This window comes from Equus quagga, chromosome 4 (assembly GCF_021613505.1).
Source record: "Equus quagga isolate Etosha38 chromosome 4, UCLA_HA_Equagga_1.0, whole genome shotgun sequence".
Taxonomy (NCBI): Eukaryota; Metazoa; Chordata; class Mammalia; order Perissodactyla; family Equidae; genus Equus; species Equus quagga.
Window position 1 is genome coordinate 20,950,524 of NC_060270.1, and position 16,963 is coordinate 20,967,486.

At 40.3% G+C, this 16,963-nt stretch overlaps 1 protein-coding gene across 10 annotated transcripts in view; it reads left to right on the forward strand.

The window, feature by feature from the left end:
- CFAP91 (cilia and flagella associated protein 91) overlaps positions 1 to 16,729 on the forward strand; it is a 62,824-nt gene extending 46,095 nt beyond the window's left edge. For 3 of the 10 annotated variants that reach the window (XM_046659116.1, XM_046659119.1, XM_046659120.1), the window contains 4 exons: positions 2,851 to 2,999; positions 3,551 to 3,642; positions 6,614 to 6,793; positions 15,985 to 16,723. In XM_046659116.1, the coding sequence (XP_046515072.1) occupies positions 2,851 to 2,999; positions 3,551 to 3,642; positions 6,614 to 6,792 (420 nt within the window). In that variant the 3' untranslated portion in view covers position 6,793; positions 15,985 to 16,723. Of the gene's footprint in view, positions 1 to 2,850; positions 3,000 to 3,550; positions 3,643 to 6,613; positions 6,974 to 15,984 lie in introns of those variants that run through there. The other 7 variants (XM_046659117.1, XM_046659124.1, XM_046659114.1 and 4 more) reach the window with 6 other exon arrangements.
- The last annotated feature ends 234 nt before the right edge of the window (positions 16,730 to 16,963 follow it).

The window sequence follows — 16,963 nt, forward strand, 5'->3', positions numbered from 1 at the left end:
ACGTGCTACAATTGGAGGGGATGTGTGAGAAGATTTCTTTAGAGGGAGCTGTGCTGTGACTAATACTCCCCCTAAAAACACACCCCGAGGTTGGGGGGACCTCCTTTTCCTGTAGTGATTGGAGAGCTTGATCTGCATTCTTTCAGTGAGGGTGTCTGACCCCCTAGAAATGGAGAGGAGGGAGCTGGGCTCGCTGGCTGCTTTGGAAGTGGGCACAGAAGAGGCTGCATGGGTGGCCAACATGCCCAGAATATGTCAGGGCAAATCCTGTGTGAGAATTTCCCTTGGACCAGATGTGGGCCACAGGGGAAAGTGAGGAATTTAAAAAATTCCTGTCCAAGAGGGCTGTCTCAGTTGTATATGTGGATACCTTTGAGCTCCTCAGATTAAAAAAAAAATACTATGTCAATTTGGAGTCTTCTTATTTGATCTGAGGTTTCAAGGATTTACCGATTCCTGTGGAATTAGGATTGATCCCTGAATAGTATTTGGTGTGTGTTTTTTAAATTAAAAAAAAATTGGTTAAAACTAAACAGATTGCCCTCTCTCTATACAGCTTAAGAAGTTTGGGGTTATATGTTGTGAAGTTCAGCTTCTTAACTGGAGTGGCAGATCATTTACAATGGGTAACAGCCTATAATAATTCATATTCTAGCTTCCTACCATCCTAACATATTTTGCTTCAAAAAGAGTTACTGAGTAGAAATTATTAGCAAACCAGAACTTACTATCCCCTACCTAATATCACTAAGGAAAACCCAGTGGGGTAGGAAGAGCCAACGAGAGTGAGAATGGAAAGGAAAGGGACAGAGGAGCCCCTGTGCCCAAAAACATGGGAGGGAGGAGCAGGAAAGGGCTTCTGGGAAGGTATATTCTGAATGGGAACGACCAGGACATGTCGGCCATGTCAAGGAAGGGCAAGGAAGGGTTAGGGGGACCCTTCCAGCCTGATTTACACATCATTTCTGTAAAGAATGTAGCCAAATGGACCCAAGACTCAAATACCATCCATCATTTAAATTCCCAATCTCCCTTCTTACAACCCTCTTAAAGATGAACATGCTTGCACATAAATATACCAAAACACAGAAATGTATACATTAAGTAAATTTCCAGAAAAATAACATATGCATATTGAGAAACATAGACAAAGTCATAAACTCACATTTAAACGCATACACGCTTTTGCATGCACATGCGCAAAGATAATCCAGTGTACACAATATTAGCAAGCAAAGACTTGGAGGAACAATCATATGGCTACCTATGTTTCCTGGTTCACTCATGGACACACAAGCACAAATGCATCCAGAAACTTACACATTTATAGAGATATATGTAAACACACAATTACATATAATGCTAGAGGTGGACCACAATAAACTTCCCATCTCTGGGTATTATAAAACTCAGCTGTCTAATTGTTCCATACAGGTGCAACTTGCTTCCTGAATAAGACAGAGTGCTCTGCGAGAGCAGGCACGTCGCACATCCCTCCGTGCCTTCCACAGCACCAGCATGGATCCCTGTACATAATAGAAATGGAGCAAATATACTTTGGTTGGCTGGTTGCTTGGTTGAGACTGTATTAAACTGGTCATTGGGTCTCCCCCACAGGGAAGGCAGAGGGACTCACGGCCGCGGACTCGGCGTGTGGCGGGGAGATATAAAGTAAACCTCATGTACTCAGAGTCCTGCTGCAGTGCCAGTCGAGAAACGGGCTGAGTTGTTACCGAGTCCCAAGCATTATCTCAGATACAAAGAAATATTCAGACATGAAATAGAAAAGTGCCCTCCCCCCATGGAGCTCCGAATCTGTCGAGGAGTCGGGATGCAAACAAAACTAAATGTGCTGCACTGGGTGCTCGCGGTCCTTCCTGTGTGTCCACCTGTGAAACAGGCAAAACTAAATTGTGCTGTTGATGGGTGCATACTCAAGGAGCAAAACTCTGAAGAAAAAGAAGTGTTTACCATAAAACCGTGAGAGTGGGAAGGGGCGGTGGTGAGGAGGAAGCCACAGCGTCCTGCTGGGATCCTGGCAGTGGCTGCACGGGTACTGGCTGTACCCTAGTTCATTACACTGTACATTGAGGTACTCTGCACCTCTCTAAACGTGTATTCTATTTCACAGTTTCAGGAAGCAGCCCAAGGTTGATATGATTGTTCAAAAATTTCATCAGAGACCTAGATTCCTTCTAGCTTTCTGCTTTTCTCTCCCTAAGGCCTGGCCGTCATGGCAGTTTAAGATGACTTCTGGTGCTCGGCATTATGTCCCTTTGAAATGAAAAGAGAAGAGAAAAATAAGCTGTCTTTCCCTTTAAGAATCCTTTCTAGAAAGTGCAGAGATCACTTCTGCTCATGCTATGGACTTTGCCACAACTGTGGGTGCTTGGAAAGGCAGTCTTCATTCTAGGTGACTGTTGGCTCAGCTAGAGCCCAGGGGTTCTGTTATGTAAGAGGAAGAAGAGAAGGAAAATTGGGAAATATCTCTTAGTCTCTGCCGCAGTTAGGTAGTTTGACCAGGTCACACTGCTGGTGAGAACAAAGCCAGGATCCGAAACAGGGTTCTTGACCGAAGCCCATGATCTTTCTGTGGTGTTGTATTGCCCACCCCGAATAAGACTCATATTCTAAAATGGGCTCGATGGGTGTGGGCCGCCCAGAATGGGTAGGTGGGTGGGTTGCAAACAGACTGACTAGAGAGTGAAGAAAAGGAATGATTGGTGAGGGGACTGTTGACTTAATGGGCAAAACAGATGTGCTCACAAAAGGCCACCCATGTTGGTGCCTTTTTCTTCTTTCCAGTAGCAATGCTGTTCTCAGTAACAGGGGTCTTTTTGGTTTTCACAGGTTCTTAAAGTTCACCAAAGTACTGTAACTTCCTATCTGGAAGACATAATACTGAACACCGAAGAGAACACTGCAGAAGAACAAGCCAGGGCAGAAATTGAGAAGGTGGCTAAGGAAATTAATGACATTGCTTATGAAATGGAGAGCCGGTGTGTACCAAGGGAACAGGGGGTAGAATGGACAGCCCATTCGCTGTTACTCATGTGCATTTTTCAAGAGCTTAAGATTTCACGTCCAAGGAGAAACAAATATGTAGCTCACGCTTCAGTGTCCACTGTTTTATTAGCACAAGTCTAGAAGGCAATGTGCCTGTTCTTTCGCACGACAAGAGCATTGGGAACAGACTGTTCGGTAATCCTCTGTAATCTGGATCCCTTCCATGTTGCTTACTGTTAGAACAGCAGGAAAGCAATGTGAATAAGGATGTGCAACGTTACTGGGACTTCCCCCCGAGGTTTTTGGCTTCCACGTATAAGTTGTATCGCTCACATTCCCTTCCTGGCAGGAAAGGTAAATGAAGGACAGGGTCAAATCTGAATTTCCCATGGTTTTAACCAAGCTCACCAGGAGTATATTTCAGATCACTTAATCAAGGAAAAGGCGAGTGGACTTCCTCACACGAGCAAGGAGGATCCAAGCATAAAGTGGCAGCTCAAGTAAGGCAACAAAGGAATAGTTTAATTTGTTTTTTATTTTTTAGTCGAACTCAGCTCCAGTCAGAGGAGATTGTCGCAGAGTTGGTTTATAGTTTCTTGATCCCAGAGGTGCAAAAGAACTTTGTCAAAGAAAAAGGTGAGCCAATGTAAATGCTCCACTTTATGATTTTTTTGAGAGATATAAATTATTTTCAATATCCCAGAGATTTAAACCTGAGCAAGGGCGTGGGGAGATTTCTGAAGGAGAATCCCTGAGGTTTCTTATTTCAGAGCTTGTCGAGTTCTCTTCAGGCTGATTCCAGAACAAAAAGGGAAATTTCCCAAGTTCTCACAAGAGGTGTTTTTGTTTTTTGTTTTTGTTATTTTTTGCTGAGGAAGATTGGCCCTGAGCTAACATCTGTTGCCAATCTTCCTCTTTTTGCTTGAGGAAGATGGTCCCTGAGCTAACATCTGTGCCAATGCTCCTCTATTTTGTATGTGGTTTGCCATCACAGCATGGCTTGATGGGCAGTGTGTAGGTCTGCGCCCAGGATCCAAACCCGCAAACCCTGGGCCACTGTAGCAGAGTGCATGAACTTAACCACTACACTACTGGGCCAGCACCGAAGAAGTGTATTTTTTGATTTGATTTTTTTAACATAAGTAAATGTTGAGAAGATGCAGGATTTTCACATGGTAGCACCTTTCGGAGGCGGGCACATGGAGGTGGGCGTTGAGAAGCAGGGATGCCTGGGAGCCTGCGTCTACTTGGCTGCTCTGCCTGTGCCACAAATAGCTCCTGGGTCTGCCAGGACTGTGTCTAAGTATAAATATCCTCATTAATCATGCGTCAAAAGTGAGTGGCATGGTTTTGAAGATTGATGCTTTTAGTCAATAGAGAAGAAGAGAAAAAATATGTCAAAAAAAGGAATATTCTTCTAGAGCTCTCAGACTATTGGTGACAGATCTGATCCCAGAGGGAGGGGTGTACCTGGGAGAAGACTAATATTTATAAGTGAAATGATGGCTCGGAATGTTTCAGAGTTATGCATGGGAATTCTGGAGGTTTAAGAGAAAAGTGTGTAATATTTCAGATCACTTAACCAAGGATAAAGGAATGGTGGCGTTCTAATGCATTTGAAGAGAACAAAGAAATATCTTATTTTTCCATTACATGATTGTACTGTAATTTTTAAGCCAGTACTGTCTAGCAATAAGTATTTAGTTTGTTTCCAGTGTGTTTTCCTATAAACAGCAGTGCTGCAATCAATATATTTTCCACATATCCTGGTCATGTTTCTGAGAGTAAATTCTAGCAGTGCAGTGCTGGAAATAGGATGTATGCGTTTTACATTTTGATAGATGCTACCAAATTGCCCCCACAAAAAGACTGTTCTAATTCATACACCTGTCAACAGTGTGTAATAATACCTATAGCAACAAAATTTAATTTCCAGATTAAATAAATATTTCTGTGTCACCTATGTTATAAAAGGGATCTTGTATTTTCTAGATCCTTAAGAAAACGCTCAACTCTTTTTCACTTCTCCCAGGCCTGAAGTGAGATCAGCCTGCTTCAGATCAATTCCACCTGAGGGAAGTGAAGGAGGGGGGAAAGTAGTGTGTTGAATAGTTCCTAGTTTGTGACCCCTCTCCCAGCTCCTTGAGCTGAGGGGGCACTTGAGCTGAAGGAATCCAATGGGACTTGTCTGTGGGCAAGTGGGTGAGTCCTTAGCCTCTTCCTCTGTGTTTATGCCAAATCAAGAAAGCCACATGGACAGGGAGCACACGCTAGGACCTTTAGTGTCTCTTTTAAAAAAAAAGAACCATATGTATTATATATACCCTTTACCCCAAATTAAGCAAATATTGTATAAAGACCATTTGGAGATATCTCATTTTTTAAAAAGCTGATGGATGGAAACACCTTGAGGATACCTGTATATAAATGTAAAATAACAATTACTCCCAAATTTTAGATGCATGTTAGGTTCCAGACAAGGTACTAAGGATTTTTAAAGGTACATTATTTCAGTTTCTTCTAACAGCTGTAGGTGTGTTCTCATTTTTCAGTTAAGGAAATTAGAGACATTCTACGACATGCATATTTGAACCATGGTCTGTATGGCTCCAAAGCCCCCATTCTTTCACCCCTACTACTGGGAAGTGCTATAAGCTGCTGTATGATTTACCCTATGTAAACTGGCTGAGACTTGAATAGCACAGAATCCACAGTACTTCTGTCTTTTACTAGCAGTGTGACTTTGGGCAAATTACCTAATCTCTCTGTGTCTCAGTTTCTTCATTTGAAAATGGGGATACTAATAATACTCTCTTTAGGGTGTGGGGTGGTTTAAATGAATAATTACATGCCAACTGCTTAAAACAGAGTCTGGTACACAGTAAGGACAAATGCTAACTGCTAGCATCATCATCATCCTCATCATCATCATCATCATCATCATGATTACTCCTTTCCAAGGGAAGTGGGGTGCTTAACATACTAAGCCTTGATAATAAATATTCTTAGAATATGGAGCTAGGACCACCTTCTAAAGCCATGAGCTCAGAAACTCATCATCAATCAACAGGTGCCTTCCATGTTAGGAAGTGAAGCTCAAGGAGAAGTATGAGATAGGGTCTTTACCTTAAGTCATTTGTCATCTAGGTAAAGAAGAACATGTAACTCACGTGAATTGCTTCAGTGCTGAATGGGTTGATACAGACTCCAGTGCGGTAATGGCACTGTGGGCTCACACAGCCAGAGCAGACGTCCTGGAGGAGCTGGGACTCGCTCTGGGCTTTGCGGAAAGGGAAGGATTTGGAGTGCAGACCTTCCAGGCGAGGGAAGCTGCTGAGGAGTGGGATGAGGCAAGGTGGGGAGGAGTATGATGCGACCGAACCAGAGAGCGGGAAGAGGAGAGCAGGGATAATAAGAGTTGGGTTTCGTTACCTTTAGAAGGGGTCCTAAAAGAGAGAGCAGGTAATTTTTATTTAACCCAATTAGCCTTCAGCAAAAGAATATGTTGTTTACAAAATTATCATTTCTATCACTAGTGTCTTGAAAACCTTTGGGAATGATTTCATTCAGACTTTCAGAGTAAAATTCTTCCGTCTCTTCGGCACAGTGAGGAACGCTCAGCGGAAGCACGTTCTTGCAGCCCATCAGATCATCCACAGGCAGACGGAAGCCATGCTCAGACAGAATTTTGCTGAGCAAAAGCAAGATGAGGTCCCAGACACTGACAATTTACCTGAGGAAGGACAATTTAGAGAGGAAGAAACTCAAAATGAGGAAAACAGCTAAGGTGAGTTTGATTTTCCAACTGGAAGGAAGTAGAGAGAGAAGGAGAAGCAGCGTCATTCATCTCCGTGCCGTAAAAATGGCAAAGTGAAGGACTGTCCATTGTTTAAGGAAACGACGCACTCCCATTTGAATTGGCACATTTCATCTAGGTTATGGAATCTCCTATTGAAATTATTAGAGAATAAAGTTGATATTATAGCAATTGGACTCTTGTGACCTGAAAACAGGATTCTAGATTATTTTTTATGGGTTCTTTTAGCATGTAACTATACTCCATCACAAATAAAGCTGCAAAATGTGTCAGTGTTATAGAAAAAACCTTTCTTCTGGAGGTAGACAGGGTACCTCTATCGCATTGTGCTGGCTGTAAGCAGAGCATGAGGCACAGTCTGCCCAGTTCTGGCCCAGGTACCTTCTGCAATGCCCACCGGGGGTTGGTCTTAGGTTCAACTAAACATTCATACTCACGAGACTAACATAGGCCATATTTAATTGATTTGAGTGTCAATCTACTCAGAAAGATATAAGACAGGAACCACGGCTCCCAGCAGCGCAGCATCAAGCATTTCTTTTCCTCTGCGAACTCTTGCCATATCCGTACAGAACACACAGCTATTTTCTTTAGCCCCCAGGTTGCAAACTCAGGTGCAAGGAAAAAAGATTTGCATTGGGTGGGTATAGGAGCTGCCCCAGTTTACATGCCCCAGAGCCCAGTATCTCTTGTAATAATTCTATAGGCAAAGTTTCCAGGGTCCCCCCGATGGATTTGTCCAGTTACAAAAGCCAGCACACTCAGGAAAGCTCAAAGCTGTGGTTTCCTATTAGGTATTTATAGTTCATTTATAATTCCTGCCAGTCAGTTGCTGGTTACCAATCAGGGGTCATTTTTACCTTAAGTAATGTTGCTTGGTGACATAGCTGACACATACCACCTCGTCAGATTACAGAACAGAGCTAGAGAGTCGACTGAAAGTAAAATTCTGAGAAGGGGAAGGGGAGTGAACCCATTAGTTCTACCTTCTCCCTCAACCACCACCCCCGCCCCACCGCCAGCCCCGTGGGAGAGGCACACGTCCGCTGTTTTGGCCTGAGGGTAGGCTGTCAGGTTAGGGAAGCACCGGGGCTTAGGGGGAAGTTTGAGCCTGGCATTCAGAAGGTTTGGGTGTTGGTCAGCTCTGCCGCTGACTGTATAATCTTATGCAAATAATTTCCCTTCACTTGAGGTTTGCACACGCACATGTGACCAAGGGGAATCTATCGGGACCTTAAGTCCCAATCAAAGAGGATCGTGGAAGGAAGGTTGAGATGAGGGGGCAGTTATGAAAGAGAGCAGAGAGCAAGCTGATAAAGGACTCTTAGATACCGAGATGCGGCTGTGAGTTACAGCAGAAAATCTTTTTTTTAATTAATAATGAAAAACCTCTGAAATCATTGGAGCTATAAACTATGTGTTTACATATAATGCTATATACTATCTGTATAATATAAATTCAAGGACCAAGGCATTTTGCCTATCTTATTATTGTGATAAAAATCAGACTTAATGTTGGGGTAGTCATTTTTCTTACATAGAAATTTATTAAGATTAATAATTTACATAATCTGAATTGAATTCATTTGCATTTACTTCTGAGTATAACATCTGTTCTGTGACGTCCATGGTGATCTGTGAAATCAAGCCAGAGGAGTGTAAAAATGATTTTCTCAGGGCCGGCCCCGTGACCAAGTGGTTAAGTTTGCCTGCTCCACTTCAGCAGCCCAGGGTTCGCCAGTTCAGATCCTGGGCAAAGACCTAGCCCAGCTCATGAAGCCATGCCGGGGCAGCATCCCACGTAGCGGAACTAGAAGGACCTCCAACTAGAATAAACAACTATGTAGTGAGGGGCTTTGGGGAGAAGAAGAAGAAGAAAGAACATTGGCAACAGATGTTAGCTCAGGGCCAATCTTAAAAAAAATAAAAATTTATTCTCTCTTTTATATTTAGTGAAAGTAAAATACATTTGATTAAAACCTATGTAAAGCATATTGTAGTTATAAAACATAATTTCAAAAAATTCTAGTTGCCAGGCAAACTACACACACTCAGCGAGGAAGATCAGCCAATAAATTACTAAAGCATCTTCTTGGTGCTTGAGTAAATGGTTGGAACCTCGTGCTTGGCTGCCCCACAGTGTGCTCTCCTTCTTCCTGCTCTCAGAGGGAAGGGGGGAGGGGCAGATGTGAGATTATGTAATCATGCTTAGAGAAGGGGGCAGTAGGCATGGACGGTTGATTAAAAACATATTTTAATCAGCTTGAAGACAATGGAGAGCCAACTAAATAGTAAAGAATTTCTGGGCAAAAATCTAAGAGAAGACAAATTCAGAAAGTTGAGTCTGGCGTTTGGAGCCACTTTTTTTCTGAAAGAATATGAAAATTCTAGAAAATGTGGCTGAAAGGCTAAGCAATGCTTTCACCAGCTTTGCAAAACCCCGGGCTACAAAAACTGGAGTCAAGGTTGAGGCCCTGGTAACCCACCTCCATTTGGCTTGGGACTCCAAAAGGCTATGTCCTGATAATAAGAGTGAATTGGAACTAAACTGGGCCTCACATAGACTACAGGTTAGCTTCCAATCATCTGAATGATCAAAAAAAATTCTCAATCCCAGAAATTGAATTAAAGAGATCTTTGATCCCTGTTGCCTCATGGAACTTGTCAGAAACAAAACTTAAATTCTCTTTGGAGAAAGTTGACATCATTTTGGACCTCAATTTATTTTCACAAACAATTTTTCATGTATAATTTCCAGAACACAACCAAGGAAATCCAGGTACATAAGAAGGCATTGAACAAGCAGCAGTAGAAATCAAAGAAAATAGAAACAGACCTAAAGGGATCTAAAATATTGGAATTATTAGAGAGATTTTAAAATAACCATGCTTGCTACATGGACTTCTAGCCTCCAGAATTATGAGAAAATAAATTCTGTTGTTTGAGCCATCTATTCTGCGGTATTTTGTTATGGCAGCCTGATCCAACTATGAGAGATCTTAGTACCAGGAGTGGACAGCCACTATAACAAATACCTAAACATGCTGAACTTGTTCCAGTATTATTGGAAGATAAAACTTGTGAGCGATGAAATTAGATATTTAGCTGAGAAGATTTCTAAGTAAAGTATTGAGGGAGTGACTTGGTTCCCCCTGACTGCTTATAGGAAAATATGAAAGGAGAGAGATGAATTGAAAAAGGAATTATTAAGCAAAAAGGAACAAGAACTTGAAGATTTGGAAAGTTCTCAGCCTATGTATGTTTCAAAAAAATGAGAAAGTTTATTCTGAAAAGAACACTAAGGGTGTGGCTGAACAGCTATTTGATAAAGAGTTTATGAGGCTGTAAGACTAGGAACACTGCCAGTTTGAACTGAAGGGGATGGAGACAGGATGACATGAAGGAAGGCTGTCAGACTTCTTGGATTTGACATGATGAGACGACAGAGCTATTATGCTGTGAATGTGCACAGTTCTTCAAGAAAAGGAAAAAATAACCCTGAAGGCATTTCAGATATTATCAGGGCCACCGCCTCAGTTTCAATAGGTGAGATGGCCTCTCCCCAGAACCTTAAGGGTGGGGCCGTCCCTGGGACCCTACCCTGGCAGAGCTGCAGTGATGGGACCCCCACTGAGAGCCGTGGGGATGGGGCACAACATAGCCGAAGGGGCAGGGCCACTCCCCAGAGCCATAGGAGTAATGCTGCCATCCCAGTGGACATGGAAGGCAGGACATTGAGCCAAAGAGGGTTCATCTTAAGATTTAAGATCCCATAGAATTTGTCTAGCTAGGTTTTGGAGTTGCTTGGGACCCATTACTCCTTTCTTCCTTCTGATTTCTCCCTTTTAGAACAGGAGTATCTATCCTACACCTGTTCCACCATTGTATTTTGGAAGCACATAATTTATCTGATTCACAGCTGAAGAGGAACGTTGCCTGAGGATGAATCGTATCTTGAGTCTCACCCATATCTGATTTAGATGATGTTTAGATGAGACCTTCAACTTTAGAGTTGGTGTTCAAATGAGTTAAGACTTTTGGGGCTGTTGGGATGGAATGAATATATTTTGCATGTGAGAAGGACATGAATTTGGGGGGACTGGCATGGATTCCTGTGGACTGAATTGTGTCCTCCCAAAATTCATATTTGAAGCCCTGACCTCCCATATGATGACATTTGGAGATGAGGACTGTGGCAGATAATTAGGATTAGATGAGATCATGAGGGTGGGTCCCTCATGATGGAAACAGTGCCCTTATAAGAAGGGACACCAGAGAGCTTGCTCTCTCTCTCTTTCCCTGCTGTGTGAGGACATAGCAAGAAGGCAGCCATCTATAAGCCGGGAAGAGAGTCCTCTCCAGAAACCCACCATGCTGGTACCTTGATCTTGGACTTCCAGCCTCCACAACTGGGAGAAAATAAACTTCTGCTGTTTAAGCCACCCAGGCTATGGTATTTTGTTATGGCAGCCTGAGCTGACTAAGATACTATGTTCAAAGAAGTGAAAGTCAATATTGAAATTTTCAGGAGAACTAGAAATGATAAAAATGATATAGCAAATCTGAGAAAAAAGAGAAATCCTAGAATTTAGAAATACAACAGTCAGGGCCGGCCCTGTGGCTGAGTGGTTAAGTTCATGCGCTCCACTTCAGCAGCCCAGAGTTTCACCATTTGGATCCTGGACATGGACATGGCACCACTCATCAGGCCATGCGTCCCACATGCCCCAACTAGAAGGACCCACAACTAAAATATACAACTATGTACTGGGGGGATTTGGGGAGAAAAAGCAGGGAAAAAAACAAAAGACTGGCAACAGTTGTTAGCTCAGGTGCCCATCTGAAAAAAAATAAAAAACAATAGTCATCTTGAGAAACTCAATGAATGCATTTAACAGCAGGATAGATACAGCCAAAGAGAAAACTGGTAAATTAGAAGATAGATTGAAAGAATTTACCTGGAAAGAACACAGAGACAAAGAGATGGAAACTACAAAAGAGAAGAAAGGATAGATGTATGATAACTTAATCCTTAGGAAGAGAGAAAAGAATAGTAGACATGGAACATGGATTCAAGAAATTTGACTGCTAAGAGAAGAAATATGTTGGGAAATCATATGAAATATGAATTTTCTAAAACTGTTGAAAGGCTCAATGTTTAAGAAGCCTTCTTAATCCCAAGCAGAAAAATTAAAATGAAATCTATACCTAGGTGCATTTGAATATTACTGCTGAAAACAAAAGAAAAAAATCTTGAAAGCATTCAGAGAAAAAGGATGAATTACCCTCAGGAGAGCAGTAATTAAGTTGACAGTTGACTTCTCATCAGAAACAAAGCCAGAAAATAGTAGAATGGTATATTCAATATGCTGAAATAGTATAATAAATAGGATTCTGTACCATGCAAATATATCCTTTGAGAATGACAATGAAAGACATTTTCAGACAAACAAAACTGAGAAAATTTGTCACTAGGAGATCTGTACTACAGGAAATTACTGAAGGGTGTTATTCAAGCAGAAGGAAAATTATCCCAGTTGGAAGGTTGGAAGTAAATAAAGAATTAGTATGTGGATAAATATTTATTGACTGCATAAAACCACCATAAAAAGAAACAGCAACAATAGCAGCAGTACAGTTACACAACAAAAGTAGCAAATAAGTCAGAAAGGGCATAAATGGAGTAAATTATCTTAAGACACTTGCATTGTCTAGGAGGAGGATAAAGGTATCATTTAACATTATCTGTGATAAATCAAGGAAACATTTTATAACCTCTAGTCTAACTCCTAAAGGATAGTAAAAACATGTATGACATCTAAACTAATAGAAAAAATAGAATAAATAAAAAACACAATACAAAAGGAGGATAGAAAGGAGAGAAAAGGGAAACAAATAGAACCAATAGAAAGCACTGAAGAAAATGGTAGGTGTTTATCACTGAGTCGTCATTAACTACATTAAATGTAAATAGACCAAATGCTCAAAGTAAAGTTAGAATTTGTCAGACTGAATAAAAAACAACTCAATTATATGCTATTTATAAGAGATGTGTATAAAATCTAAATATACAGAATGGTTACAAGTTAAAAGACAGAAAAAGATACCATGAAAAAGTATGAGACAGTATTTGAATATATCTAATAATATGGCCTCAACCTATATGAAGCAAAATTTGATAGACCTTCAAGGAGAAATAGAGAAATCCATAATAATGTGAGGAAATTCTAGTCTCTTTCAGGAACTGATGGAGCAAACAGAGAAAAAAATAGTGAAAAATGGAAGATTTGAGATACATAATTAATAAATAACCTAATGGAAATTTATAGAATATTACACCCCAAAACTATAGAATGCATATTAGGCACACACAGAACGTTTACAAAAACTGACTATACACTCTGTCATAAAGCAAGTGTCAACCATTTCAAAGAGTTGAAATGAAAAGTGTGTTCTCTGATAAAAATGCAATGAAACTAGAAATCAATGACCAGATAATTCTAATATGTTTGGAAATTAATAAATACAGGTATAAATAATCTGTTCATCAGAGAAAGTATCAGAATAGAAAACAGAAAATATTTTGAACTGAAAAATGACAAAAATGCTATGTACGTATCAGACTTGTGGAATGCTGCTAATGCGGTGCTTCGTTGGAAATTTGTAGTCTTACAGGAATTTATTAGAAAATAAAAGGTGAAAATAAGACTAAGCATCCTTTTCGAGAAATTAGAAAAAGAACAGCAAATTAGATTCAAAGAAGCAAAAGGAAGGAAATCATAAAATAAAAATAACAACAGGAATTAATAAAACAGAAAATAGACATGTCTTCTGGTTCTAGGTAGGATGCAGCAGAGGCTGCGACAATTAGAGAAAATAACGGATACATCGTGAACATCCTATTTTTAAAGGCACTGGAGAGCTGTGGAAATAAAGGGGACTAGAGGAGCTGAAACAGGGAAGGAAAGAGTCCTTCCTAAGTGATCTCAGACCGCTGGCCATTTTCTTCCCTTGGGGCATTGGCCAAGCCTGGGCACAAGCTTTCTAGAGGGAACAGAAACCAGCAAGGCTTTTAGAGTCTGTGTGGGCCAGAGGATGGACTGGAGTCTAGAGGCGCCCCAAACGTAAGGCCAAATTGCCCCGAGAATGTCAGCTTAAGGTTTTTGCTCAATAACTTTTTACCAGTGGCGAAAGGTTTGAACCTTTGTGTTATTTAACCAGCTGTGTCAAAGGGTGATCTTCACTCAGTCCGGTGGATTTAACCATTGTTGATTCATTGTTGCATGAATTTATGGCTTTTTGGTGAGAAATAGCTGAATATCCTGACTTGCCTCACCACACTGATGTTCCATGGCTTAGCATTGGTAATGTTTTAGTGCAATATTTTGAGCTCAGACCAAGATTGAGATTTTTCTAAGTGAGAAAACTACCTTTAACCACTATTATGGAACACTGAATGGTTTTGGAAATTAGCTCTTGCTGCAGACTTGGTAATATTTTTTAATGGATCCAACCTAAAATTACACGGCAAAACAGAGCTTCTGTGCAGAGTTTATAGTATAGTAAAGTCATTTCAACGGCAGCTAACATTGTCTGAATCGCAAGTACTAGTAAGCTGCTTTATATACTTCCTGTGCTGTCAAAAGTTAAAACAAGAAGCACCGTTTCAATTCCCACACATATTGGCAGTGAATATATTTTCTAAGATTTAACTATACTTCCAGGAGTGTTTTTTGGACCTCGAAACAAGTGCAAAGGAAATTTCCGTATTTCAAAATCTATTTAACTGTGCAGTGGAGGCCTGTCCACCTAACCTTCAGTTGGAAGTGATTGATCTGCATTGCAGTGACATGCTAAAAGGCAGGTATTAGGAGAAGAATCTACTGGAATGCTACAAGTCCCTTCCAAGTAATAAACATGCACAATTAAAAGCATACACTCGTGGATGGATGTCAGTATTGGCAGCACCTATCTGTGGGAAAGACATTTTCAAAGATGGGAGGAAGTCTCATTGCACATCACCATTAACAGATGAACACTTTGATGATTTCAACTCCAATTAAGCAAAATGTTATACCCTAAATAAGAGTTCCATCCTTCTCATTGGTAGACCTGTATTACAAAAAACTGTAGCCAATTGTTATTACTATCTTTTGAATTTTATCAATAAAAAATTTGTGAAAATTTGTTTCCTTTCTTGGTATTTGAGTATCCACCGAATATCCTCAATTTTGTCTTGTGGCTCACAAAGCCTCAAATATTCCCTATCAATCCCTTCGCAGAGAAAGTTTGTCAGTTTCTACTCTACAGCAGTTTAAATGAATGAAGTAGGACTAAATACAACAATATGGATGAATCTCACAAACATAGTAAAGATAGAAAGAAGCTAAATCCCCCCCAAAATCTACAGTATGAGTATGTTTATATAAAGTTCAAAATCAGCACTAAACTAATGGTGTGTAGGAATGCACACATAGGAGGTAAAGATATAAAGAAAAGCAAGGAAGTGATTACTGTAAAAATCAAATAAAAATCAGAATAGTGATTACTTTTAGAGGCTAGAGAGAGGGTTGTGATTGGGAAGGAGTAAGTGGGGTGGTATTTACACAGATGAGCACATCACATTAATTCATTAAGCTGCACGTTGGTTTTCTGTACTTTCTAATATGTGTCATATTCCATAACTAAAAGTTAGAAATATGAATGTATGTATACAAACACATATATACATACATTATGCCTGCAGGATACACAGAATATTTCTGGAAAGATCAACAAGAAACTGGTAGGTAGTTGTTGCGAGGCATGGAAGCTGGGGAGTGGAGGTCAGACTTGGGGGAAAGAGATGTACTCTCCTCACGTTTATATCCATTTGTGGTTTGAATTTTTTAATGAGGTACACATATGAAATTTTCTATTATAACCCCATTAAAGTTTTATTTTAAGTGCTAGAATTCAGAAACTGCGACCCTGTGAGTTCATAAATGTTTAAATCATGGGGCTTGTAAGTGACAGAGCTGGGCTATGTCTGGGACTGTCTGACTTCAAAACCAAGGCTCTGTGTAATTATATCACAGTGATTTTTTGGATGTGTTGATCTGATAATGTTTGTTTCTAAAAAGATGACATAATCATAAATATTCACGTGGGTTTTTTTACAGATTATGATCTTTTTTAAAGGAAGATGTGCAAATCATCGTAAAGGATCCAGTAGTCTGTGCTTCTCCCAAGATGGGCAGCTCTTAAGGACTTGTCAGTGTGTGATTCATGAGGAAAGAGGTTTATTTCCCTTAAATTCCCACTAACTTAAAATGATTTTCAGTACTAATAATCAAATGAAGGAGCTTTATTTTCTTTGGTGTTTCCTAGATGCTCTACTTCAAGAGAAAATTTTTTCATGTATCATTTCAACATTTTGTTAACTATGAGGACATCCTGGCTTGTTGACTCAAACAAAAAGAAATGTTATTGAATATTTAAGTGGTTTTGGTTTGTTATTCGTAGTACTTTGGCATTATCTACTAAGGTTGAAAAATATGCATACCTCGTAACCCAGCATTTCATCTCCTAGATAGAAACCCAGTAGAAATGCGTTAGCATGTGCACCAACACACACGACAAGAATGTTCATAGCAGTACTATTCATGATAGCCCCTAAACTGGAAACTCAATATCCATCTACATTGGAACAGAAAAATAAACCGTGGCATATCTGTACAATGGCACATCAACCACTACTGAGCTCTAGATCTAAGAAGTATATTCATGCAACACCCATAGAGAGGGTGCTGTTGGAGAGCAATCTGTCCAGCCTGTGTGTTGACAAGCATCAGGGCTGAATGGATCCCTCCTCATTTCAAGATCAGTAAATAGGAAAAACAATAAACAAAAGCATCAACAACAAGTCAAGATGTTGGAATGTAAAGAATTTACATTAAATGTAAAGACCCATGTAAAGAATTTACAAAAGAAATTGTATGTTACTCTGAAATCAGAATAAAACCTATCATGGAAAATATCTTAATATAGGAAACAAGAAAAATTTCAGGGGGCTGGCCCGGTGGTCCAGCAGTTAAGTTTGCATGTTCCACTTTGGTGGCCTGGAGTTCGCCAGTTCAGATCCCAGGTGCGGACATGGTA